Source organism: Carcharodon carcharias, chromosome 3 (assembly GCF_017639515.1).
Source record: "Carcharodon carcharias isolate sCarCar2 chromosome 3, sCarCar2.pri, whole genome shotgun sequence".
Classification (NCBI taxonomy): Eukaryota; Metazoa; Chordata; class Chondrichthyes; order Lamniformes; family Lamnidae; genus Carcharodon; species Carcharodon carcharias.
This window is the reverse complement of record NC_054469.1, coordinates 133488034-133512707: the sequence shown is the minus strand read 5'-3', so window position 1 is coordinate 133512707 and position 24674 is coordinate 133488034. Positions and strand designations below refer to the sequence as shown.

Sequence of the window (24674 nt, the reverse complement as noted above, 5' to 3'; positions counted from 1 at the left end):
TTTGCAGAAGGTTTAACACTTGGATGATTAGCTGGAGCCAGGGATAGACATACAAATGTTAAAGGGTGTGTTCAAAAATGTCACTTGTTCTGTATGCTAACACAGTACCTTTGGTAAGTGAGAGCGCAAGAGGGGCAGCGGGGCCTTTAACAGTGAAAGAGTGCGAGAGGGACAGCGGGGCCTTTAACAGTGAGAGAGTGCGAGAGGGGCAGCGGGGCCTTTAACAGTGAGAGAGTGTGAGAGGGGCAGCGAAGCCTTTAACAGTGAGAGAGTGCGAGAGGGGCAGCGAAGCCTTTAACAGTGAGAGAGTGCGAGAGGGGCAGCGGGGCCTTTAACAGTGGGAGAGTGCGAGAGGGGCAGCGGGGCCTTTAACAGTGAGAGAGTGCGAGAGGGGCAGCGAAGCCTTTAACAGTGAGAGAGTGCGAGAGGGACAGCAGGGCCTTTAACAGTGAGAGAGAGCGAGAGGGACAGCGGGGCCTTTAACAGTGAGAGTGCGCGAGAGGGACAGCAGGGCCTTTAACAGTGAGAGAGAGCGAGAGGGACAGCGGGGCCCTTAAGAGTGAGAGAGAGCGAGAGGGGCAGTGGGGCCTTTAACAGTGAGAGAGGGAGAGGGGCAGCGGGGCCTTTAACAGTGAGACAGAGCGAGAGGGGCAGTGGGGCCTTTAACAGTGAGAGAGGGAAAGGGGCAGCGGGGCCTTTAACAGTGAGAGAGGGAGAGGGGCAGTGGGGCCTTTAACAGTGAGAGAGTGCGAGAGGGGCAGTGGGGCCTTTAACAGAGAGAGGGAGAGGGAGAGGTGCAGCGGGGCCTTTAACAGTGAGAGAGGGTGAGGGAGAGGTGCAGCGGGGCCTTTAACAGTGAGAGAGGGAGAGGGGCAGCGGGGCCTTTAACAGTGAGAGAGGGAGAGGGGCAGCGGGGCCTTTAATAGTGAGAGAGTGCGAGAGGGGCAGCAGGGCTTTTAACGGTGAGAGAGTGCGAGAGGGACATGGGGCCTTTAACAGTGAGAGAGGGAGAGGGGCAGCGGGGCATTTGACAGTGAGAGAGCGAGAGGGGCAGCGGGGCCTTTAACAGTGAGAGAGTGCGAGAGGTGCAGCGGGGCCTTTAACAGTGAGAGAGTGCGAGAGGGGCAGCGGGGCATTTAACAGTGAGAGAGCGAGAGGGGCAGCGGGGCCTTTAACAGTGAGAGAGCGAGAGGGGCAGCGGGGCCTTTAACAGTGAGAGAGAGCGAGAGGGACAGCGGGGCCTTTAACAGTGAGAGAGTGCGAGAGGGACAGCGGGGCCTTTAACAGTGAGAGAGTGCGAGAGGTGCAGCGGGGCCTTTAACAGTGAGAGAGTGCGAGAGGGGCAAAGGGGCCTCTAAAAGTGAGAGAGTGCGAGAGGGACAGCGGGGCCTTTAACAGTGAGAGAGGGGAGAGGGGCAGCGGGGCCTTTAACGGTGAGAGAGTGGGAGAGGGGCAGCGGGGCCTTTAACAGTGAGAGAGTGCGAGAGGGTCAGAGGAGCTTTTAACAGTGAGAGAATGCGAGAGGGACAGTGGGGCCTTTAACAGTGATAGAGAGAAGAGGGGCAGCAGGGCCTTTAACAGTGAGAGAGTGCGAGAGGGACAGCGGGGCCTTTAACAGTGGGAGAGTGCGAGAGGGACAGCGGGGCCTTTAACAGTGAGAGAGTGCGAGAGGGGCAAAGGGGCCTTTAACAGTGAGAGAGTGCGAGAGGGACAGCGGGGCCTTTAACAGTGAGAGATAGCGAGAGGGGCAAAGGGGCCTTTAACAGTGAGAGTGCGCGAGAGGGGCAAAGGGGCCTTTAACAGTGAGAGTGCGCGAGAGGGACAGCAGGGCCTTTAACAGTGATAGAGAGGGAGAAGGGCAGCAGGGCCTTTAATGGTGAGAGAGTGCGAGAGGGACAGCGGGGCCGTTAACAGTGAGAGAGGGGGAGAGGGGCAGCAGGGCCTTTAACAGTGGGAGAGTGCGAGAGGGACAGCGGGGCCTAAAACAGTGGGAGAGAGCGAGAGGAGCAGCGGGGCCTTTAACAGTGAGAGAGAGGGAGAGGGGCAGCGGGGCCTTTAACAGTGAGAGAGAGGGAGAGGGGCAGCGGGGCCTTTAACGGTGAGAGAGTGCGAGAGGGGCAGCGGGGCCTTTAACAGTGAGAGAGAGGGAGAGGGGCAGCGGGGCCTTTAACGGTGAGAGAGTGCGAGAGGGGCAGCGGGGTCTTTAACAGTGAGAGAGTGCAAGAGGGACAGCGGGGCCTTTAACAGTTAGAGAGTGCGAGAGGTGCAGCGAAGCCTTTAACAGTGAGAGAGTGCGAGAGGGACAGTGGGGCCTTTAACAGTGAGAGAGTGCGAGAGGGACAGCGGGGCCTTTAACAGTGAGAGAATGCGAGAGGGGCAGCAGGGCCTTTAACAGTGAGAGAGTGCGAGAGGGGCAAAGGGGCCTTTAACAGTGAGAGAGTGCGAGAGGGACAGCGGGGCCTTTAACAGTGAGAGAGTGCGAGAGGGACAGCGGGGCCTTTAACAGTGGGAGAGTGCGAGAGGAGCAGCGGGGTCTATAACATTGAAAGAGTGCAAGAGGGGCAGCAGGGCCTTTAACAGTGAGAGAGCGATAGGGGCAGCGGGGCCTTTAACAGTAAGAGAGTACGAGAGGAGAAGGGCCATTAACAGTGGGAGAGAGCATGAGGGTCAGCGGGGCCTGTAACAGTGAGAGAATGTGAGAAGGGCAGCAGGGCCTTTAACAGTCGGAGAGAGCAAGAGGAGCAGTGGGGCCTTTAACAGTGAGAGAGAGGGAGAGGGGCAGCAGGGCCTTTAACGGTGAGAGAGTGCGAGAGGGGCAGCAGGGCCTTGAACAGTGAGAGAATGCGAGAGGGGCAGCAGGGCCTTTAACAGTGGGAGAGAGCGAGAGGAGCAGCGGGGCCTTTAACAGTGAGAGTGGGCGAGAGGGGCAGCAGGGCCTTTGACAGTGGGAGAGAGCAAGAGGAGCAGCGGGGCCCTTAACAGTGAGGGAGTGCGAAAGGAGCAGGGCCTTTAAAAGTGGGAGAGAGCGAGAGGGGCAGCAGGGCCTTTAACAGTGAGACAGTGCGAGAGGTGCAGCGAAGCCTTTAACAGTGGGAGAGAGAGAGAGGGGCAGCGGGGCCTTTAACAGTGAGAGAGTGCGAGAGGAGCAGCAGGGTCTTTAACAGAGAAAGAGTGCAAGAGGGGCAGCAGGGCCTTTAACAGTGAGAAAGCGAGAGGGGCAGCGGGGCCTTTAACAGTGAGAAAGTGCGAGGGGGCAGAGGAGCCTTTAACGGTGAGAGAGTGCAAGAGGGGCAGCGGGGCTTTTAACAGTGAGAGAGTGCGAGAGGGGCAGCAGGGCCTTTAACAGTGGGAGAGAGCGAGAGGGGCAGCGGGGCCTTTAACAGTGAGAGTGCAAGAGGGGCAGCGGGGCCTTTAACAGTGGGAGAGTGCGAGAGGTGCAGCGAAGCCTTTAACAGTGAGAGAGTGCGAGAGGGACAGCGGGGCCTTTAACAGTGAGAGAGTGCGAGAGGGACAGCGGGGCCTTTAACAGTGAGAGAGTGCGAGGGGAGCAGCGGGGTCTTTAACAGTGAAAGAGTGCAAGAGGGGCAGCAGGGCCTTTAACAGTGAGAGAGTACGAGAGGAGCAGGGCCATTGACAGTGGGAGAGAGCAAGAGGGTCAGCGGGGCCTGTAACAGTGAGAGAATGTGAGAAGGGCAGCAGGGCCTTTAACAGTCGGAGAGAGCAAGAGGAGCAGTGGGGCCTTTAACAGTGAGAGAGAGCGAGAGGAGCAGCGGGGCCTTTAACAGTGAGAGAGACGGATAGGGGCAGCGGGGCCTTTAACAGTGAGAGAGTGCGAGAGGGACAGCGGGGCCTTTAACAGTGAGAGAATGCGAGAGGGGCAGCAGGGCCTTTAACAGTGAGAGAGTGCGAGAGGGACAGCGGGGCCTTTAACAGTGAGAGAGTGCGAGAGGGACAGCGGGGCCTTTAACAGTGAGAGAGTGCGAGAGGGGCAAAGGGGCCTTTAACAGTGAGAGAGTGCGAGAGGTGCAGCAGGGCCTGTAACAGTGAGAGAGTGCGAGAGGTGTAGCGAAGCCTTTAACAGTGGGAGAGTGCGAGAGGAGCAGCGGGGTCTATAACATTCAAAGAGTGCAAGAGGGGCAGCAGGGCCTTTAACAGTGAGAGAGCGATAGGGGCAGCGGGGCCTTTAACAGTGAGAGAGTACGAGAGGATAAGGGCCATTAACAGTGGGAGAGAGCATGAGGGTCAGCGGGGCCTGTAACAGTGAGAGAATGTGAGAAGGGCAGCAGGGCCTTTAACAGTCGGAGAGAGCAAGAGGAGCAGTGGGGCCTTTAACAGTGAGAGAGAGCGAGAGGAGCAGCGGGGCCTTTAACAGTGAGAGAGACGGATAGGGGCAGCGGGGCCTTTAACAGTGGGAGAGAGGGAGAGGGGCAGCAGGGCCTTTAACGGTGAGAGAGTGCGAGAGGGGCAGCAGGGCCTTGAACAGTGAGAGAGAGCGAGAGGAGCAGCGGGGCCTTTAACAGTGAGAGTGGGCGAGAGGGGCAGCAGGGCCTTTGACAGTGGGAGAGAGCAAGAGGAGCAGCGGGGCCCTTAACAGTGAGGGAGTGCGAAAGGAGCAGGGCCTTTAAAAGTGGGAGAGAGCGAGAGGGGCAGCAGGGCCTTTAACAGTGAGAGAGTGCGAGAGGAGCAGCGGGGCCTTTAACAGTGAGAGTGGGCGAGAGGGGCAGCAGGGCCTTTAACAGTGAGAAAGCGAGAGGGGCAGCAGGGCATTTAACAGTGAGAAAGTGCGAGAGGGGCAGAGGAGCCTTTAACGGTGAGAGAGTGCAAGAGGGGCAGCGGGGCTTTTAACAGTGAGAGAGTGCGAGAGGGGCAGCAGGGCCTTTAACAGTGAGAAAGTGCGAGAGGGGCAGAGGAGCCTTTAACGGTGAGAGAGTGCAAGAGGGGCAGCGGGGCTTTTAACAGTGAGAGAGTGCGAGAGGGGCAGCAGGGCCTTTAACAGTGGGAGAGAGCGAGAGGGGCAGCGGGGCCTTTAACAGTGAGAGTGCAAGAGGGGCAGCGGGGCCTTTAACAGTGGGAGAGTGCGAGAGGTGCAGCGAAGCCTTTAACAGTGAGAGAGTGCGAGAGGGACAGCGAGGCCTTTAACAGTGAGAGAGTGCGAGAGGGGCAGCGGGGCCTTTAACAGTGAGAGAGTGCGAGAGGGGCAGCAGGGCCTTTAACAGTGAGAGAGTGCGAGAGGGGCAAAGGGGCCTTTAACAGTGAGAGAGTGCGAGAGGGGCAAAGGGGCCTTTAACAGTGAGAAAGTGCGAGAGGGACAGCGGGGCCTTTAACAGTCAGAGAGTGCGAGAGGGACAGCGGGGCCTTTAACAGTGAGAGAGTGCGAGGGGAGCAGCGGGGTCTTTAACAGTGAAAGAGTGCAAGAGGGGCAGCAGGGCCTTTAACAGTGAGAGAGTACGAGAGGAGCAGGGCCATTGACAGTGGGAGAGAGCAAGAGGGTCAGCGGGGCCTTTAACAGTGAGAGAATGTGAGAAGGGCAGCAGGGCCTTTAACAGTCGGAGAGAGCAAGAGGAGCAGTGGGACCTTTAACAGTGAGAGAGAGCGAGAGGAGCAGCGGGGCCTTTAACAGTGAGAGAGACGGATAGGGGCAGCGGGGCCTTTAACAGTGAGAGAGTGCGAAAGGAGCAGGGCCTTTAACAGTGAGAGAGTGCGAGAGGGGCAGCGGGGCCTTTAACAGTGAGAGTGGGCGAGAGGGGCAGCAGGGCCTTTGACAGTGAGAGAGTGCGAGAGGTGCAGCGGGGCCTTTAACAGTGGGAGAGAGCGAGAGGGGCAGCGGGGCCTTTAACAGTGAGAGTGCAAGAGGGGCAGCGGGGCCTTTAACAGTGGGAGAGTGCGAGAGGTGCAGCGAAGCCTTTAACAGTGAGAGAGTGCGAGAGGGACAGCGAGGCCTTTAACAGTGAGAGAGTGCGAGAGGGGCAGCGGGGCCTTTAACAGTGAGAGAGTGCGAGAGGGGCAGCAGGGCCTTTAACAGTGAGAGAGTGCGAGGGGAGCAGCGGGGTCTTTAACAGTGAAAGAGTGCAAGAGGGGCAGCAGGGCCTTTAACAGTGAGAGAGTACGAGAGGAGCAGGGCCATTGACAGTGGGAGAGAGCAAGAGGGTCAGCGGGGCCTTTAACAGTGAGAGAATGTGAGAAGGGCAGCAGGGCCTTTAACAGTCGGAGAGAGCAAGAGGAGCAGTGGGGCCTTTAACAGTGAGAGAGAGCGAGAGGAGCAGCGGGGCCTTTAACAGTGAGAGAGACAGATAGGGGCAGCGGGGCCTTTAACAGTGGGAGAGAGCAAGAGGAGCAGCGGGGCCTTTAACAGTGAGAGAGTGCGAAAGGAGCAGGGCCTTTAACAGTGAGAGTGGGCGAGAGGGGCAGCGGGGCCTTTAACAGTGAGAGTGGGCGAGAGGGGCAGCAGGGCCTTTGACAGTGGGAGAGAGCAGAAGGAGCAGCAGGGCCTTTAACAGTGAGAGAGTGCGAAAGGAGCAGGGCCTTTAACAGTGAGAGAGTGCGAGAGGGGCAGCGGGGCCTTTAACAGTGAGAGTGGGCGAGAGGGGCAGCAGGGCCTTTAACAGTGAGAGAGTGCGAGAGGTGCAGCGAAGCCTTTAACAGTGGGAAAGCGAGAGGGGCAGCGGGGCCTTTAACAGTGAGAGAGTACGAGAGGAGCAGGGCCATTAACAGTGGGAGAGAGCAAGAGGGTCAGCGGGGCCTTTAACAGTGAGAGAATGCGAGAGGGGCAGCGGGGCCTTTAACAGTGGGAGAGAGCGAGAGGGGCAGCGGGGCCTTTAACAGTGGGAGAGAGCGAGAGGGGCAGAGGAGCCTTTAACAGTGAAAGAGTGCAAGAGGGGCAGCAGGGCCTTTAACAGTGAGAGAGTACGAGAGGAGCAGGGCCATTGACAGTGGGAGAGAGCAAGAGGGTCAGCGGGGCCTTTAACAGTGAGAGAATGTGAGAAGGGCAGCAGGGCCTTTAACAGTCGGAGAGAGCAAGAGGAGCAGTGGGGCCTTTAACAGTGAGAGAGAGCGAGAGGAGCAGCGGGGCCTTTAACAGTGAGAGAGACAGATAGGGGCAGCGGGGCCTTTAACAGTGGGAGAGAGCAAGAGGAGCAGCGGGGCCTTTAACAGTGAGAGAGTGCGAAAGGAGCAGGGCCTTTAACAGTGAGAGTGGGCGAGAGGGGCAGCGGGGCCTTTAACAGTGAGAGTGGGCGAGAGGGGCAGCAGGGCCTTTGACAGTGGGAGAGAGCAGAAGGAGCAGCAGGGCCTTTAACAGTGAGAGAGTGCGAAAGGAGCAGGGCCTTTAACAGTGAGAGAGTGCGAGAGGGGCAGCGGGGCCTTTAACAGTGAGAGTGGGCGAGAGGGGCAGCAGGGCCTTTAACAGTGAGAGAGTGCGAGAGGTGCAGCGAAGCCTTTAACAGTGGGAAAGCGAGAGGGGCAGCGGGGCCTTTAACAGTGAGAGAGTACGAGAGGAGCAGGGCCATTAACAGTGGGAGAGAGCAAGAGGGTCAGCGGGGCCTTTAACAGTGAGAGAATGCGAGAGGGGCAGCGGGGCCTTTAACAGTGGGAGAGAGCGAGAGGGGCAGCGGGGCCTTTAACAGTGGGAGAGAGCGAGAGGGGCAGAGGAGCCTTTAACAGTGAGAGAGAGGGAGAGGGACAGCGGGGAATTTAACGGTGAGAAAGTGCGAGAGCGGCAGAGGAGCCTTTAACAGTGAGAGAATGCGAGAGGGACAGCGGGGCCTTTAACAGTGGGAGAGAGCGAGAGGGGCAGAGGAGCCTTTAACAGTGAGAGAATGCGAGAGGGACAGCGGGGCCTTTAACAGTGATACAGAGGGAGAGGGGCAGCAGGGCCTTTAACAGTGAGAGAGGGGGAGAGGGGCAGCAGGGCCTTTAACAGTGCGAGAGTGCGAGAGTGCGAGAGGGACAGCGGGGCCGTTAACAGTGAGAGAGGGGGAGAGGGGCAGCGGGGCCTTTAACAGTGGGAGAGAGCGAGAGGGGCAGCGGGGCCTTTAACAGTGAGAGTGCAAGAGGGGCAGCGGGGCCTTTAACAGTGGGAGAGAGCGAGAGGGTCAGCGGGGCCTTTAACAGTGAGAGAGGCCGAGAGGGGCAGCGGGGCCTTTAACAGTGGGAGAGAGCGAGAGGGGCAGCGGTGCCTTTAACAGTGATAGAGTATGAGAGGAGCAGGGGGGCCTTTAACAGTGAGAGTGTGTGAGAGGGGCAGCAGGGTCTTTAACAGTGGGAGAGTGTGAGAGGGGCAGCAGGGCCTTTAACAGTGAGAGAGTGTGAGAGGGGCAGCAGGGCCTTTAACAGTGGGAGAGAGCGAGAGGGGCAGCGGGGCCTTTAACAGTGAGAGAGTATGAGAGGACCAGGGGGGCCTTTTACTCTCTCACATTTTGCAGAAGGTTTAACACTTGGATGATTAGCTGGATCCAGGGATAGACATACAGATGTTAAAGGGTGTGTTCAAAAATGTCACTTGTTCTGTATGCTAATACAGTACCTTTGGTAAGTGAGAGCACAAAAGTGGCTGCGGGGCCTTTAACAGTGAGAGAGGGCGAGAGGGACAGGTGGGCCTTTAACAGTGAGAGAGTGCGAGAGGGGCAGCAGGGCCTTTCAAAATTAGAGAGGCCGAGAGGGGCAGCGGGGCCTTTAACAGTGAGAGAGACCGAGAGGGGCAGCAGGGCCTTTAACGGTGAGAGAGTGCGAGAGTGGCAGCGGCGCCTTTAACAGTGGGAGAGAGCGAGAGGGGCAGCGGGGCCTTTAACAGTGAGAGAGTGCGAGAGGAGCAGCGGGGCTTTAACAGTGAGAGTGGGCGAGAGGGGCAGCAGGGTCTTTGACAGTGAGAGAGTGCGAAAGGAGCAGGGCCTTTAACAGTTGGAGAGAGCGAGAGGGGCAGCGGGGCCTTTAACAGTGAAAGAATGCGAGGGGGCAGCGGAGCCTTTAACAGTGAGTGAGTGCGAGAGGGGCAGCAGGGCCTTTAACAGTGAGAGTGTGCGAGAGGGGCAGCGGGGCCTTTAACAGTGAGAGAGAGGGAGAGGGGCAGCGGGGCCTTTAACGGTGAGAGAGTGCGAGAGGGGCAGCGAAGCCTTTAACAGTGAAAGAATGCGAGGGGGCAGCGGAGCCTTTAACAGTGAGTGAGTGCGAGAGGGGCAGCGAAGCCTTTAACAGTGAAAGAATGCGAGGGGGCAGCGAAGCCTTTAACAGTGAGAGAGTGCGAAAGTAGCGCTGCCTTTAACAGTGAGAGAATGCGAGAGGGGCAGCTGGGCCTTTAACAGTGGGAGACAGCAAGAGGAGCAGCAGGGCCTTTAACAGTGAGAGAGTGCGAGAGGGGCAGCAGGGCCTTTGACAGTGGGAGACAGCAAGAGGAGCAGCGGGGGTTTAACAGTGAGAGAGTGCGAGAGGAGCAGGGCCTTTGACAGTGGGAGAGAGCAAGAGGAGCAGCAGGGCCTTTAACAGCGAGAGAGTGTGAGAGGGGCAGCAGGGCCTTTAACAGTTAGAGAGAGCGAGAGGAGCAGCAGGGCCTTTAATAGTGAGAGAGAGCGAGAGGGGCAGTGGGGCCTTCAACAGTGAGAGATTGCGAGAGGGGCAGCAGGGCCTTTAACAGTTAGAGAATGCGAGAGGGGCAGCGGGGCCTTTAACAGTTAGAGAATGCGAGAGGGGCAGCGGGGCCTTTAACAGTGAGAGAGTATGAGAGGACCAGGGGGGCCTTTTACTCTCTCACATTTTGCAGAAGGTTTAACACTTGGATGATTAGCTGGAGCCAGGGATAGACATACAGATGTTAAAGGGTGTGTTCAAAAATGTCACTTGTTCTGTATGCTAATACAGTACCTTTGGTAAGTGAGAGCACAAAAGGGGCTGCGGGTCCTTTAACAGTGAGAGAGGGCGAGAGGGGCAGCGGGGCCTTTAACAGTGAGAGAGGGTGAGAGGGGCAGTGGGGCCTTTAACAGTTAGAGAGGGTGAGAGGGGCAGCGGGGCCTTTAACAGTGAGACAGTGCAAGAGGAGCAGCGGGGCCGTTAACAGTGAGAGAGTGCGAGAGGAGCAGCGGGGCCTTTAACAGTGAGAGTGTGCGAGAGGGGCAGCGGGGCCTTTAACAGTGAGAGAGAGGGAGAGGGTCAGCGGGGCTTTTAACAGTGAGAGAGAGCAAGAGGAGCAGTGGGGCCTGTAACAATGAGAGAGTGCAAAAGGAGCAGGGCCTTTAACAGTGGGAAAGAGCGAGAGGGGCAGCGGGGCCTTTAACAGTGAGAGAGAGCGAGAGGAGCAGTGGGGCCTTTAACAGTGAGAGAGTGCGAGAGGGACAGTGGGGCCTTTAACAGTCAGAGAGAGCGAGAGGGGCAGCGGGGCCTTTAACAGTGATAGAGTATGAGAGGAGCAGCGGGGCCTTAAACAGTGAGAGAGTGCGAGAGGGGCAGCAGGGCCTTTAACAGTGGGAGAGAGCAAGAGGAGCAGCAGGGCCTTTAACAGTGAGAGAGGGCGAGAGGGGCAGCGGGGCCTTTAACAGTGAGAGAGTGCAGAGGAGCAGCGGGGCCTTTAACAGTGAGAGAGGGCGAGAGGGGCGGCGGGGCCTTTAACAGTTAGAGAGGGCGAGAGGAGCAGCGGGGCCTTTAACTGTGGGAGAGAGCGAGAGGATTAGGGGGGCCTTTGACAGTGAGAGATTGCGAGAGGGACAGGGGGGCCTTTAGCAGTGGGAGAGTGCGAGTGGGGCAGCGGGGCCTTTAACAGTGAGAGAGTGCGAGAGGGGCAGCGGGGCCTTTAACAGTGAGAGAGTGCGAGAGGGGCAGTGGGGCCTTTAACAGTGGGAGAGTCCGAGAGGAGTAGGGGGGCCTTTAACAGTGAGAGATTGCGAGAGGGGCAGCGGGGCCTTTAACAGTGGGAGGGAGCAAGAGGGGCAGCGGGGCCTTTAACAGTGGGAGAGAGCGAGAGGGGCAGTGGGGCCTTTAACAGTGGGAGAGTCCGAGAGGAGTAGGGGGGCCTTTAACAGTGAGAGATTGCGAGAGGGGCAGCGGGGCCTTTAACAGTGGGAGAGAGCGAGAGGGGCAGCGGGGCCTTTAACAGTGAGAGAGTATGAGAGGACCAGGGGGGCCTTTTACTCTCTCACATTTTGCAGAAGGTTTAACACTTGGATGATTAGCTGGAGCCAGGGATAGACATACAGATGTTAAAGGGTGTGTTCAAAAATGTCACTTGTTCTGTATGCTAATACAGTACCTTTGGTAAGTGAGAGCACAAAAGGGGCTGCGGGGCCTTTAACAGTGAGAGAGTGCAGAGGAGCAGCGGGGCCTTTAACAGTGAGCGTGTGCGAGAGGGGCAGCGGGGCCTTTAACAGTGAGAGAGAAGGAGAGGGGCAGCAGGGCCTTTAACGGTGAGAGAGAGCAAGAGGAGCAGTGGGGCCTGTAACAATGAGAGAGTGCAAAAGGAGCAGGGCCTTTAACAGTGGGAAAGAGCGAGAGGGGCAGCGGGGCCTTTGACAGTGGGAGAGAGCAAGAGGAGCAGCGAGGCCTTTAACAGTGAGAGAGAGCGAGAGGAGCAGTGGGGCCTTTAACAGTGAGAGAGTGCGAGAGGGACAGTGGGGCCTTTAACAGTCAGAGAGAGCGAGAGGGGCAGCAGGGCCTTTAAGAATGAGAGAGAGCGAGAGGGGCAGCGGGGCCTTTAACAGTTAGAGAGGGCGAGAGGAGCAGCGGGGCCTTTAACAGTGGGAGAGAGCGAGAGGATTAGGGGGGCCTTTGACAGTGAGAGATTGCGAGAGGGGCAGCGGGGCCTTTAGCAGTGGGAGAGTGCGAGAGGGGCAGCAGGGCCTTTGACAGTGGGAGAGAGCAAGAGGTGCAGCAGGGCCTTTAACAGTGAGAGAGTGTGAGAGGGGCAGCAGAGCCTTTAACAGTTAGAGAAAGCGAGAGGTGCAGCAGGGCCTTTAACAGTGAGAGAGAGCGAGAGGGGCAGTGGGGCCTTTAACAGTGAGAGAGTGTGAGAGGGGCAGCAGAGCCTTTAACAGTTAGAGAAAGCGAGAGGTGCAGCAGGGCCTTTAACAGTGGGAGAGAGCAAGAGGTGCAGCAGGGCCTTTAACAGTGAGAGAGTGTGAGAGGGGCAGCAGAGCCTTTAACAGTTAGAGAAAGCGAGAGGTGCAGCAGGGCCTTTAACAGTGAGAGAATGCGAGAGGAGCAGCGGGGCCTTTAACAGTGAGAGAGTGCGAGAGGGGCAGCGGGGCCTTTAACAGTGAGAGAGAGCGAGAGGGACAGCAGGGCCTTTAACAGTGAGAGAGAGCGAGAGGAGCAGCGGGGCCTTTAACAGTGAGAGAGAGCGAGAGGGGCGGCAGGGCCTTTAAGAATGAGAGAGAGCGAGAGGGACAGCAGGGCCTTTAACAGTGATAGAGTATGAGAGGAGCAGCGGGGCCTTAAACAGTGAGAGAGTGCGAGAGGGGCAGCAGGGCATTTAACAGTGGGAGAGAGCGAGAGGGGCAGTGGGGCCTTTAACAGTGAGAGAATGCGAGAGGGGCAGCAGGGCCTTTAACAGTGAGAGAGTGCGAGAGGGGCAGCAGGGCATTTAACAGTGCGAGAGAGCGAGAGGGGCAGCGGGGCCTTTAACAGTGGGAGAGAGCGAGAGGATTAGGGGGGCCTTTGACAGTGAGAGATTGCGAGAGGGACAGGGGGGCCTTTAGCAGTGGGAGAGTGCGAGTGGGGCAGCGGGGCCTTTAACAGTGATAGAGTGCGAGAGGGGCAGCGGGGCCTTTAACAGTGAGAGAGTGCGAGAGGAGCAGCGGGGCCTTAAACAGTGAGAGAGTGCGAGAGGGGCAGCAGGGCCTTTAACAGTGGGAGAGAGCAAGAGGAGCAGCAGGGCCTTTAACAGTGATAGAGTATGAGAGGAGCAGCGGGGCCTTTAACAGTGAGAGAGTGCGAGAGGGACAGTGGGGCCTTTAACAGTGGGAGAGTGCGAGTGGGGCAGCGGGGCCTTTAACAGTGAGAGAGTGCGAGAGGGGCAGCGGGGCCTTTAACAGTGAGAGAATGCGAGAGGTGCAGCAGGGCCTTTAACAGTGAGAGAGTGTGAGAGCGGCAGCAGAGCCTTTAACAGTTAGAGAAAGCGAGAGGTGCAGCAGGGCCTTTAACAGTGAGAGAGAGCGAGAGGGGCAGTGGGGCCTTTAACAGTGAGAGTGTGCGAGAGGGGCAGCGGGGCCTTTAACAGTGAGAGAGAGCGAGAGGGGCGGCAGGGCCTTTAAGAATGAGAGAGAGCGAGAGGGACAGCAGGGCCTTTAACAGTGATAGAGTATGAGAGGAGCAGCGGGGCCTTAAACAGTGAGAGAGTGCGAGAGGGGCAGCAGGGCATTTAACAGTGGGAGAGAGCGAGAGGGGCAGTGGGGCCTTTAACAGTGAGAGAATGCGAGAGGGGCAGCAGGGCCTTTAACAGTGAGAGAGTGCGAGAGGGGCAGCGGGGCCTTTAACAGTGAGAGAGTGCGAGAGGGGCAGCGGGGCCTTTAACAATGAGAGAGTGCGAGAGTGCGAGAGGGACAGCGGGGCCTTTAACAGTGAGAGAGTGCGAGAGTGCGAGAGGGGCAGCGGGGCCTTTAACAGTGAGAGAGTGCGAGAGTGCGAGAGGGGCAGCAGGGCATTTAACAGTGCGAGAGAGCGAGAGGGGCAGCGGGGCCTTTAACAGTGAGAGAGTGCGAGAGGATTAGGTGGGGCCTTTGACAGTGAGAGATTGCGAGAGGATTAGGTGGGGCCTTTGACAGTGAGAGATTGCGAGAGGGACAGGGGGGCCTTTAGCAGTGGGAGAGTGCGAGTGGGGCAGCGGGGCCTTTAACAGTGAAAGAGTGCGAGAGGGGCAGCGGGGCCTTTAACAGTGAGAGAGTGCGAGAGGGGCAGCGGGGCCTTTAACAGTGAGAGAATGCGAGAGGGGCAGCAGGGCCTTTGACAGTGGGAGAGAGCAAGAGGTGCAGCAGGGCCTTTAACAGTGAGAGAGTGCGAGAGGGGCAGCGGGGCCTTTAACAGTGAGAGAGTGCGAGAGGGGCAGCGGGGCCTTTAACAGTGAGAGAATGCGAGAGGGGCAGCGGGGCCTTTAACAGTGGGAGAGAGCGAGAGGATTAGGGGGGCCTTTGACAGTGAGAGATTGCGAGAGGGACAGGGGGCCTTTAACAGTGAGAGAGTGCGAGAGGGGCAGCGGGGCCTTTAACAGTGAGAGAGTGCGAGAGGGGCAGCGGGGCCTTTAACAGTGAGAGAATGCGAGAGGGGCAGCAGGGCCTTTAACAGTGGGAGAGAGCAAGAGGTGCAGCAGGGCCTTTAACAGTGAGAGAGTGTGAGAGGGGCAGCGGGGCCTTTAACAGTGGGAGAGTGCGAGTGGGGCAGCGGGGCCTTTAACAGTGAGAGAGTGCGAGAGGGGCAGCAGGGCCTTTAACAGTGAGAGAGTGCGAGTGGGGCAGCGGGGCCTTTAACAGTGAGAGAGTGCGAGAGGGGCAGCAGGGCCTTTAACAGTGAGAGAGTGCGAGAGGGGCAGTGGGGCCTTTAACAGTGAGAGAGTGCGAGAGGGGCAGCAGGGCCTTTAACAGTGAGAGAGTGCGAGAGGGGCAGCGGGGCCTTTAACAGTGAGAGAGTGCGAGAGGGGCAGCAGGGCCTTTAACAGTGAGAGTGTGCGAGAGGGGCAGTGGGGCCTTTAACAGTGAGAGAGTGCGAGAGGGGCAGTGGGGCCTTTAACAGTGAGAGAGTGCGAGAGGGGCAGTGGGGCCTTTAACAGTGAGAGAGTGCGAGAGGGGCAGTGGGGCCTTTAACAGTGAGAGAGTGCGAGAGGGGCAGCAGGGCCTTTAACAGTGAGAGAGTGCGAGAGGGGCAGCAGGGCCTTTAACAGTGAGAGAGTGCGAGAGGGGCAGCGGGGCCTTTAACAGTGAGAGAGTGCGAGAGGGGCAGCAGGGCCTTTAACAGTGAGCGAGTGCGAGAGGGGCAGTGGGGCCTTTAACAGTGAGAGAGTGCGAGAGGGGCAGTGGGGCCTTTAACAGTGGGAGAGTGCGAGAGGAGTAGGGGGGCCTTCAACAGTGAGAGATTGCGAGAGGGGCAGCGGGGCCTTTAACAGTGGGAGGGAGCAAGAGGGGCAGCGGGGCCTTTAACAGTGGGAGAGAGCGAGAGGGGCAGCGGGGCCTTTAACAGTGAGAGAGTATGAGAGGACCAGGGGGGCCTTTTACTCTCTCACATTTTGCAGAAGGTTTAACACTTGGATGATTAGCTGGAGCCAGGGATAGACATACAGATGTTAAAGGGTGTGTTCAAAAATGTCACTTGTTCTGTATGCTAATACAGTACCTTTGGTAAGTGAGAGCACAAAAGGGGCTGCGGGGCCTTTAACAGTGAGAGAGTGCAGAGGAGCAGCGGGGCCTTTAACAGTGAGCGTGTGCGAGAGGGACAGCGGGGCCTTTAACAGTGGGAGAGAGCGAGAGGGGCAGCGGGGCCTTTAACAGTGGGAGAATGCGAGCGGGGCAGCAGGGCCTTTAACAGTGGGAGAGGGCGAGAGGAGCAGCAGGTCCTTTGACAGTGAGAGAGCAAGAGCAACAACGGGACCTTTAACAGTGAGAGAGCGAGCGAGAGGGGCAGCAGGGCCTTTAACAGTGAGAGAGATCGAGAGGGGCAGCAGGGCCTTTAACAGTGAGAGAGTGCGAGAGGGGCAGCAGGGCCTTTAACAGTGAGAGTGCGCGAGAGGGGCAGCAGGGCCTTTAACAGTGGGAGAGAGCAAGAGGAGCAGGGGGGCCTTTAACAGTGATAGAGTGCGAGAGCAGCTGCAGGGCCTTTAACAGTGGGACAAAGCGAGAGGAGCAGCGGGGCCTTTAACAGTGAGAGAGTGTGAGAGGGGCAGCAGGACCTTTAACAGTGGGAGAGAGCGAGAGCAGCAGTGTGGCCTTTAACAGTGAGAGAGCGCGAGAGGAGCAGCAGGGCCTTTAACAGTGAGGAAGAGGGAGAGGGGCAGCAGTGCCATTGACAGTGAGAGAGTGAGAGGAGCAGCGGGGCCTTTAACAGTGAGAGAGTGGGAGAGGGGCAGCGGGGCCTTTAACAGTGAGAGAGTCCGAGAGGGACTGCGGGGACTTTAACAGTGAGAGAGGGGGAGAGGGACAGCAGGGCCTTTAACAGTGAGAGAGCGAGAGGAGCAGCAGGGCCTTTAACAGTGAGAGAGCAAGAGGAGCAGCAGGGCCTTTAACAGTGAGAGAGCAAGAGGAGCAGCAGGGCCTTTAACAGTGAGAGAGGGGGAGAGGGACAGCAGGGCCTTTAACAGTGAGAGAGCAAGAGGAGCAGCAGGGCCTTTAACCGTGAGAGAGTGAGAGGGGCAGCAGGGCCTTTGACAGTGAGAGAGGGAGAGGAGCAGCAGGGCCTTTAACAGTGAGAGAGCGAGAGGAGAAGCAGGGCCATTAACAGTGAGAGAGTGAGAGGAGCAGCAGGGCCTTTAACAGTGAGAGTGCGAGAGGAGCAGCTGGGCCTTTGATAGTGAGAGAGTGCGAGAGGAGCAGCAGGGCCTTTAACAGTGAGAGTGCGAGAGGAGCAGCTGGGCCTTTGATAGTGAGAGAGTGCGAGAGGAGCAGCTGGGTCATTAACAGTGAGAGAATGCGAGAAGAGTAAGAGACCAATAAAAAGTGTAAAAAGAGAGGCGAGGGACCATTAAAGAGCAGAGAGAGCAGCTGATTGATGAGTATGATTGGTGAGTATTTCTAGTCTTTAAAATAAAAGCCAAGTCTTGAGTCTGTGCTTAGGTCTCCAGCTTTTTTTTTCCTTTTTTCTCTCTTCTTAAAAAATAGCTTGTTAGGTATAAGATCAATACTGGCGTGTAAAATATTACAATAAAGTGTAAGGAGCAGGGGATTATTCAAATGTAAAGAGCAGGGATACAAGAGTAATTAATTAAGCAATTTTTAAAAATGATAGCAACGATAGGACGGGTGATGTGTTGCTGCTGCAGCATGTGGCGCTGCAGCGAACTTCCGCACATCCGCACATGCGCGCCGGTGCACACAGGAAAAGCTCCTTGAGGCACAGAGCTGCCTCAGGGAGATGAAGGTTTTAAGAAGTAAAAATAAAGAATTTCAATATTTTTTTAAATGTCTATCCATGTGATTCTGTCACATGAGCAGAAACATGTTATTAATGAAATGTTTAAATTTTTATTTAATTTTTAATTGCTGTTGGAAACTTTATCCTGCCCGTGGATGAGGATTTCTAAAAACCCAAAGGCCGCTTGGCATTTTCGCCTGCCTGCCAACCGTAATAGGCCTTTAAATTGTCAGCTTTTCCTACGTGCACTGGCGCACGTGTGGAAGTTTGCGCTCGCCTTCCTCGCACCCCGCCCCCCACGCCCCTCCCGCCCCACAGGCAGTGCTGATCGCCGAGGTGTGCATTTTATGCTGGGCGGGTCTTAATTGGCTCATCAGCGTGAAACTGTGGTCCAGCCCCGATCGCAGGCGGTGGTCGGCTTCCCGACCACTCCCGCAGTTCCTGCCGAGCCCACCCAATGAGGGAAAAATCTTGGCGCTTGACTTTATTTACCCTAAGCCAGCTTGCCCATGGCTCAGGTAGTAATCCTGAGATTACTACCTGGAGGCTCTACCTTTTAACTTAGCTCCTAACTGTTCAAATTCTTTCAGCAGAACTTCCTTTCTAGCTGCCGAATCCTGTGTGCCCGCCGATCGAAATATCACACATGTGTGTGATGACATCGGGACACTCACCCGACGTCGTCGCACATCATTTTATGTTCATTTGGGTCGGGCACGTGCCTGCCTGATGAGTGTAATATTCTGGCCAAGGAGTCAAATGCATGGCTCAAACGTTGGAGGAATGGGTTTCAGTTCATGGGGCACTGGCACTAGTACTGGTATAGAAGGGCGCTTCTCTGGTGAGATGGGCTTCACTTGAACCATACTGGGATCAGTGTCCTGGTGAATTGAATAACTAGGGGTTATAGAGGGCTTTAAACCAATGTCATTGGTACCTATATGGATGACGACAACTGGATCCATCCCCTCCTTCTCCAAGTTCCTCTCCAGCCTTGAGTCTTTCAACTAAATTGGGGGCGGGAGTGGGGAGGGGGTGGGGAGAAGGATTCTGGCGAGGGGAGAAGGATTCTGGCGAGGGGATGCGTAGGCTAACAAAGCAAAAGGATATGGCAGCATTGCGGGGCAGTTATTTAGGTATTGATACCCGGAGTGTGACAGGAAAGGACAGAGTGTACAAAGATAAAAAAAGCAGTAAATAGCGTCAAAGGGGGAAAAATGGTACAAAGGCAATATTAATGTCTCTTTACTTAAATGCACACGAGGACATGTAGTAAAAAGGGCAGTACATTAACCATGGGTGACTTTAATCTTCATCGAGATTGGCAAAATCAAATTGGCAGAGGTAGCCACAAGTAAGAATTCATAAAATGTATTTGGGACAGTTTCCTAGAACAACATGTTGTAGATCCAACCAGGGATCAGGCTATTTTGGATCCGGTAATGTGTAATGAGGCAGGTTTAATAAATGATCTCAGAGTAAAAGATCCCCTTGGAAACAGTGACCATAACATGGTTGAATTTAGCATTCTGTTTGAGAGTGAGAAACTCGGGTTATAAACAATTGCGCTAAACCTAAATAAGGGTAATTGCAAAGGAATGAGGGCAGAGTTGACTGGAGTGGACTGGAAAAAGAGTTCAGCAGAAAAGACGATTGATGAACAATGGCAGATGTTTAAGAAAATAGTTCATGATTCACAACAAAGATATATCCCAGTGAGAAAGAAGGATTCTAGGAAGGGGTAAACCAACCATGGTTAACCAAGGTAGTTAAGGATAGTATCAAATTGAAAGAAAAAGCATGCAATGTGGCAAAGATTAGTGGTAAGCCAGAGGATTGGGAAAGTTTTAAAAACCAAGAAATGATGACCAAAAAAAAATAAGAGGGAGAAAATAAACTTTGAGGGTAAACTAGCAAGTGATATGAAAATGGACACTAAAAGCTTCTTTAAATATAAATAAAGGAAGAGAGAATCCAAAATGAACATAGGCCCCTTAGAGAAAAGGCTGGGGAAATAATAGTGGGGAACCAGGAAATGGCAGAAAGGTTGAATAAATACTTTTAATCAGTCTTCACAGTAGAATACACCAATAGCATTGAATTACTAGGGCGTAGAGAGGGCTTTAAACTAAATGGGAGGGGGAGGATTCTGGAGAGGGGATGCATAGGCTAACAAAGCAAAAGAATATGGCAGCATTGCAGGGCACTATTTAGGTATTGATACCCTAAATACAAAATAATCCAGGGACAAAAGGGTTGGAGGAAATAAATTCAACAACTATCACTAGAGAATAAAGTACTAGGGAAACTAATGGGGCTAAAGGCCGGTCGGTCCCCTGGACCTGATGGGTTGCATCCTCAGGTATTAAAGCAAGTAGCTACATATATAGTGGATGCGCTGGTGGGAGATCAGGAGGTGTGAGGGATGGAAGGATTTGAAAACAAGGATGAGAATTTTAACTATTAAGTATTGCTTGAGCTGGCCAATGAGAACAGGGGTGATAGGTGAACGGAACTTGGTGCAAATTAAGACACGGGCAGCAGAATTTTGAACGATCTCAAGTTTAAGGAGGGTAGATTGTGGGAAATCAGTCAGAAGCGTATTGGAAGACTTTAGAAATGACAAACATGCATACAAACATTCGAACTAGGAGCAGGAGTAGGCCACTTGGCCCTTCAAGTCTGCTCTGCTATTCAACAAGATCATGGCTGATCTGATTGTTACCTTCCGCCTTCCCGCAATAACCTTTCACCACATTGTTAATCAAGAATCTATCTAGCTCTGCTTTAAAAACATTCAAAGACTCTGCTTTCTGTGCCTTTTGAGGAAGAGAGTTCCAAAGACTCACGACCCTCTGGGAAAACATTTCTCCTCATCTCTGTCTTGAATGAGCAATTCCTTATTTTTAAAGTGACTCCTAATTTTAGGTTCTCCCACAAGAAGAAACATCCTCTCCACATCCACCCTGTCAAGACCCCTCAGGGTTTTAACTGTTTCAATCAAGTCACCTCCTACTCTTCTAAACTCCAGTGGATACAAGCCTAACCTGTCCGACCTTTCCTCATAAGATAACCTGCCCATTCCTGTTATTAGCCTAGTAAACCTTTTCTGAACTGCTTTTAACATATTTACATTTTTCCTTAAAAAGGAGACTTATACTGTACACTGTACTCCAGATATGGTCTCACCAATGCTCTGTTTAACTGTTTAACCTCCCTACTTTTGTATTCAATTCCCCTCGCAATAAATGATAACATTCTATTAGCTTCCCTAATTACTTGCTGTTTCTACATACATACCTTTTGTGTTTCAAGCACTAGGACACCCAGATCCCTCTGTATCTCAAAGCTCTGCAGTCTCTTAGCATTTAGATAATATAATTTTTTTATTCTTCCTGCAAGAGGCATGAATGAGGGTTTCAGCAGCAGATGAGCTGAGGCAGGGACAGAATCGGGCCATACTATGGAGGTGGAAATAAGTGGTCTTAAAGATGGCACAATATGTTGATGGAAGCTCATCTTGGGGTCAAATATGACTCCAACATTGCGAACAGCCAAATTTAGACTCAAACAGTTACCAGGGAGGGGCATGGAATTGGCAGCCAGGTAACAGAGTACTGTTCTTACAGTTTCTACCTCAGCCATATGATGGAACTAAGGAATTATTGCTTACACAAAACTTTCTCAGCCAATTCCTCATGCAGCAACATAAATCAATCAGGTTTTAGACCCAAGAGTTCACTAACATCACAATACATCATGTTTACATCGCCTTTACTAACCTGACGTAGCATTGCCTTGAAGGCCATATATCTCAGTTTCTGAGTGAGGGTTTCTCCAGCTTTTCCAAACATAAATCCCTGAAGACAACAGAACAAACTTCATATTATAATGTTTAGATCATTAACTGATTACCAGAAAGTTCCAAAAACTAAAAAGAAACTTTTAAAATCCTTACATTGCTAACAGACAGTGATTTGTGCTGCCAATGCTCATTTTACTTTGCAAACGCAGTGTTATATTTTCATCTCCCTGCTAGTGACATGTTCATTAGCCATGCTAATACCAAGTGACTGGCATTTGCCAAGTCCTCATAATTTCAAGATTTTTTAATACTGTACGAATTCAGAACTGGTACCTATATTGGTAGTACTGTACCATTATATTTCCTAACAGTATTTATTAAAAACAATTTATATTGCCCTTTGTATAAAGGCCAGCAGGTTCACAGAATATTCATGCCACTGTCCTTTTTAAAAAAAATGATTTTTATATCATATATGGTCATTTAATACCTCAAGTAAAATAAAAATATTTATCTGACAGTGTTTAATACTGTAAGGTGCCATCTCCAATTTTCACTCTTGAATCATCTCTCATACCTGTTTCTGAAGACATCAACTCATGCAGCTGTTTGTTACTTCACAACTGAGTAAGAAACAGCAAGGACAGAAAATATTGGCGGGAGTTGTTTAGAGGTCCCCTAACAGTGGTTGTAGTGTAGGGCAGAGTATAAATCAGCAATTTAGATGATCATATAATAAGTTTAATATAGTATTCACAGGGGCTGGAGAATGTATGAAATGTATACAACGTAGTTTTTTGGATCAGTAAACTGAAGAACCAACACAGGAACAGATTTTGGATCTAATATTGAACAATAAGAAAGGCTTAATTAATAACCCAGTAATAAAGGAGCCTTTAGAAAAGAGTGACCATAATATGCTAGGGTGTTATAATGCGTTTGAAAGTGATTTAATTAAGTCCAAAACTAGGGTCTTAAATCAAAACAAAACAGAGCCAAGTGGCCGTGAGGGGAGAGTTAGCTAAAGTAGACTGGGAAACTACCTTAAAAGATATAATGGTAGATAAACAATGACTGGCATTTAAAGAATTAGCACATATCTTACAACAAATACACACTCCTCTGAAGCAGAAATACCCCATAACTGTGACTAAGAAGAGGAGTTAAAGGTTGTATTAGGTCATAGGAAAAGGCTTATAATGTTCCCGAAAAGTAATAATTTTGAGGATTAAGAAGATTTCAGAATTCAGCAAAGGTAGAAAAAAGAGAAAATGAAAGTAGACTATTAGACTGTAAACTTTTCCATTGGGTGCGAACAGGAAGAGATGAGTGAAAATAAACATGAGGCCATAGGAAGCAGAGAGGGGCGAAGTTAAAAGGGGGAATAAGGAAATGGCAGAGCAATTAAACAAACGTCTTCACAATAGAAGATGCACAATAATCAGGGCACTTTGCAAGAATACCAATATAAGGGGAAAGAAACATGTGATTGGTTGGTAAGTGGACTCTGATTGGTAGAGACATTGCTATGGAGAATGCACCAGTGATGGTGACTGACAGTTAACTGGCAAGCATTGTTTGAAATTTAAACCAGGCAGTTTGACCCTGATTGGTCAAGGCATTGCCCTGAGGAATGAGAGGTAACACTGCTGCCGTCAAGCCAAAACTGTGTTTTGCTTATCACACAAATGAGTAATGTCCTATATGAATTTCAGTGCCAGTGTGATGTTAGGTAAGTAGGCTATATGTCTCAAAGACTGGCAGATGGTATAAAACAGCATTTCCCAGCCACTGTTCACAACAGGCAAGGTACAGATCATACCCAACCAGCCTGTTTCTAGCAAAACTCAAAACACAGTGTCCAACATTAGATGTGATTCTGTGAGTGGCCAACATTCGCTAAATAATCCTCAGTGTGCTAAGAATTATGCTGATAACCAATTTAAGATTGTCAGTCAGGCTCGTAGTGTGGCACATTTGCAAGTACTGGAAGGTACATATATTAATCCACAGGGCCCTGTTCTTTGCAGACAGACAGAACACGTATACACATTGCGCCTGTTTCAGCTAAACAAAATAAGTGATAGCCATTTGATGACTCATTCCTCAGGGCAATGCTTTGACCAATTAGGGTCAAGCTGCCTGGTTTAAATTTCAAACAATGCTTGACAGCAACTGGTGCATTCTTCCTGGCAACACCTCTATCAATCAGGGTCCACTTGCCAGCCAATATGCACTGTTTTCACATACAGTATAATTTTTTGTTTTCCCCTTATATTGGTATTCTTGCAAAGTGTTCCGACGAGTGCAAGACAAAAAGCTTCAACGTCTTTTTTTCAGCAAATCTCAAGAATGAAGGGTTTAAAGAAATCAATATAAGCAAAGAAATAACACTGGAAAAATTAACGGGGTTAAATGACAACAAAGTCCTTGACCTGATGGCCTGTATCTTCATTCACAGAGCTGAAAATGGGTTTATCACAAAAATAATCATTTTTAATCAGAGTTGCTAGTTGCTGTGAGTAACCTGATTTTAAATAACTTAAGATAACTTCCAAAAGATATTCGGAGTCACTGGCAGTTTGAAATAGTAGCTAAAAAATAGTAGTGAACACGATTCCAAATTATCTGAGTCTCATAGCCAATCATTTACACGGGCACTCCATTGGTGCTGCCTCCAAAGGCACCAGTGAAAAGTTACTTCATTTTTTTGTATCTTGCTTCCACTCTGGTTTGATGGGTTATGAGATGGTTGAGAAAACAATGTGCGATCTGCAGGCTCTGCCACCTGTGGACAGGTGGTACTTGAAGGGTTGGGTAGATAGATTTGGAAGTTTGTGCGCTGCCTCTGACGCCTCTGTACAATTTTGACGAAGCCTCTTGATGTGTTTGGCACTTTCCTGAATAAGCCTTCTCCATTTTGGTTGGTCACAAGCCAGGGTTTCCCATGAGTCGGCCGGTATGTTTGACTTCTTCAGAAGTGCTTTGAGGACATCCCTAAGCTTTTCCACTGTCCTCCTGAGAGTCTTCAGCCATGACTAAGTTCCGAGTAGAGTAATTGTTTCAGGAATCTAATGTCAGGCATATGTATAACATGTCCCACCCACCATAGCTGATTTTGAGTGATTAGAACCTCGATGCTGGGCAGGTTGGCTTGGAAGTGGATGCTGCTGTTGGGCCACCTTTCTTGCTATTGGATTTGGAGGATCTTGCAAAGGCATTGCTGGTGATAATTCTCCAGTGTGTTGAGTGCCTGCTGTAGGTTGTCCAGTCTCAGAAGCATATAGAAGCGTGGGGATCGCTACTGCCCAGTAAACCATGACCTTAGTCTTAGGTTTGAGATCCTGATCCTCAAATACTCTGAATGCAGCAGTTGGCAGTTGCCCCTCCAAAAGCACTGTAGGGTATATGTAGCATAAACGAAGCACAACTGACTTAAAGAACATAAGTGCAGAAACTTTTAAATCTTTTCACAGGTAGCTAGGATGTATATGGCTGTGTCATTACATCCAGTACATCATTCATATGTCAAACTCTTCTAAACTTTGAATGAATGTATTATTTCACCCTTTCACACTCTTTTAACATCCTAAATGTTTGAAATCCACAGAGCATTTCTGTCTGTCTATATTGATTGTGCTTTTTTGTTTTAATTTTTAATTTCGTTTCTCCTCTTTTTCACTTGATTACTTTAATCCTAAGTGTTGCAATTTGTTCAATATAATAAATGGAAAATTGCATTTGATAAATGTTTTCCAATATCTTGTGTGGTGTTATCCATCATTGGTAGTTGCCAACTATATATGGCATTATTTTTGCATTTGCTGCAGGCACTTTGAGA

At 52.3% G+C, this 24674-nt stretch overlaps 1 protein-coding gene across 1 annotated transcript in view; it reads right to left on the bottom strand.

Moving 5' to 3' along the window:
• The window catches only part of LOC121275888 (ATP-dependent translocase ABCB1-like), a 141166-nt gene that overhangs the window by 47050 nt on the left and 69442 nt on the right, over positions 1–24674 (bottom strand). Inside the window, exon 16 of the mRNA XM_041183682.1 lies at positions 20811–20888. Within this exon, the coding sequence (XP_041039616.1) occupies positions 20811–20888 (78 nt within the window). The remainder of the gene's footprint in view (positions 1–20810; positions 20889–24674) is intronic.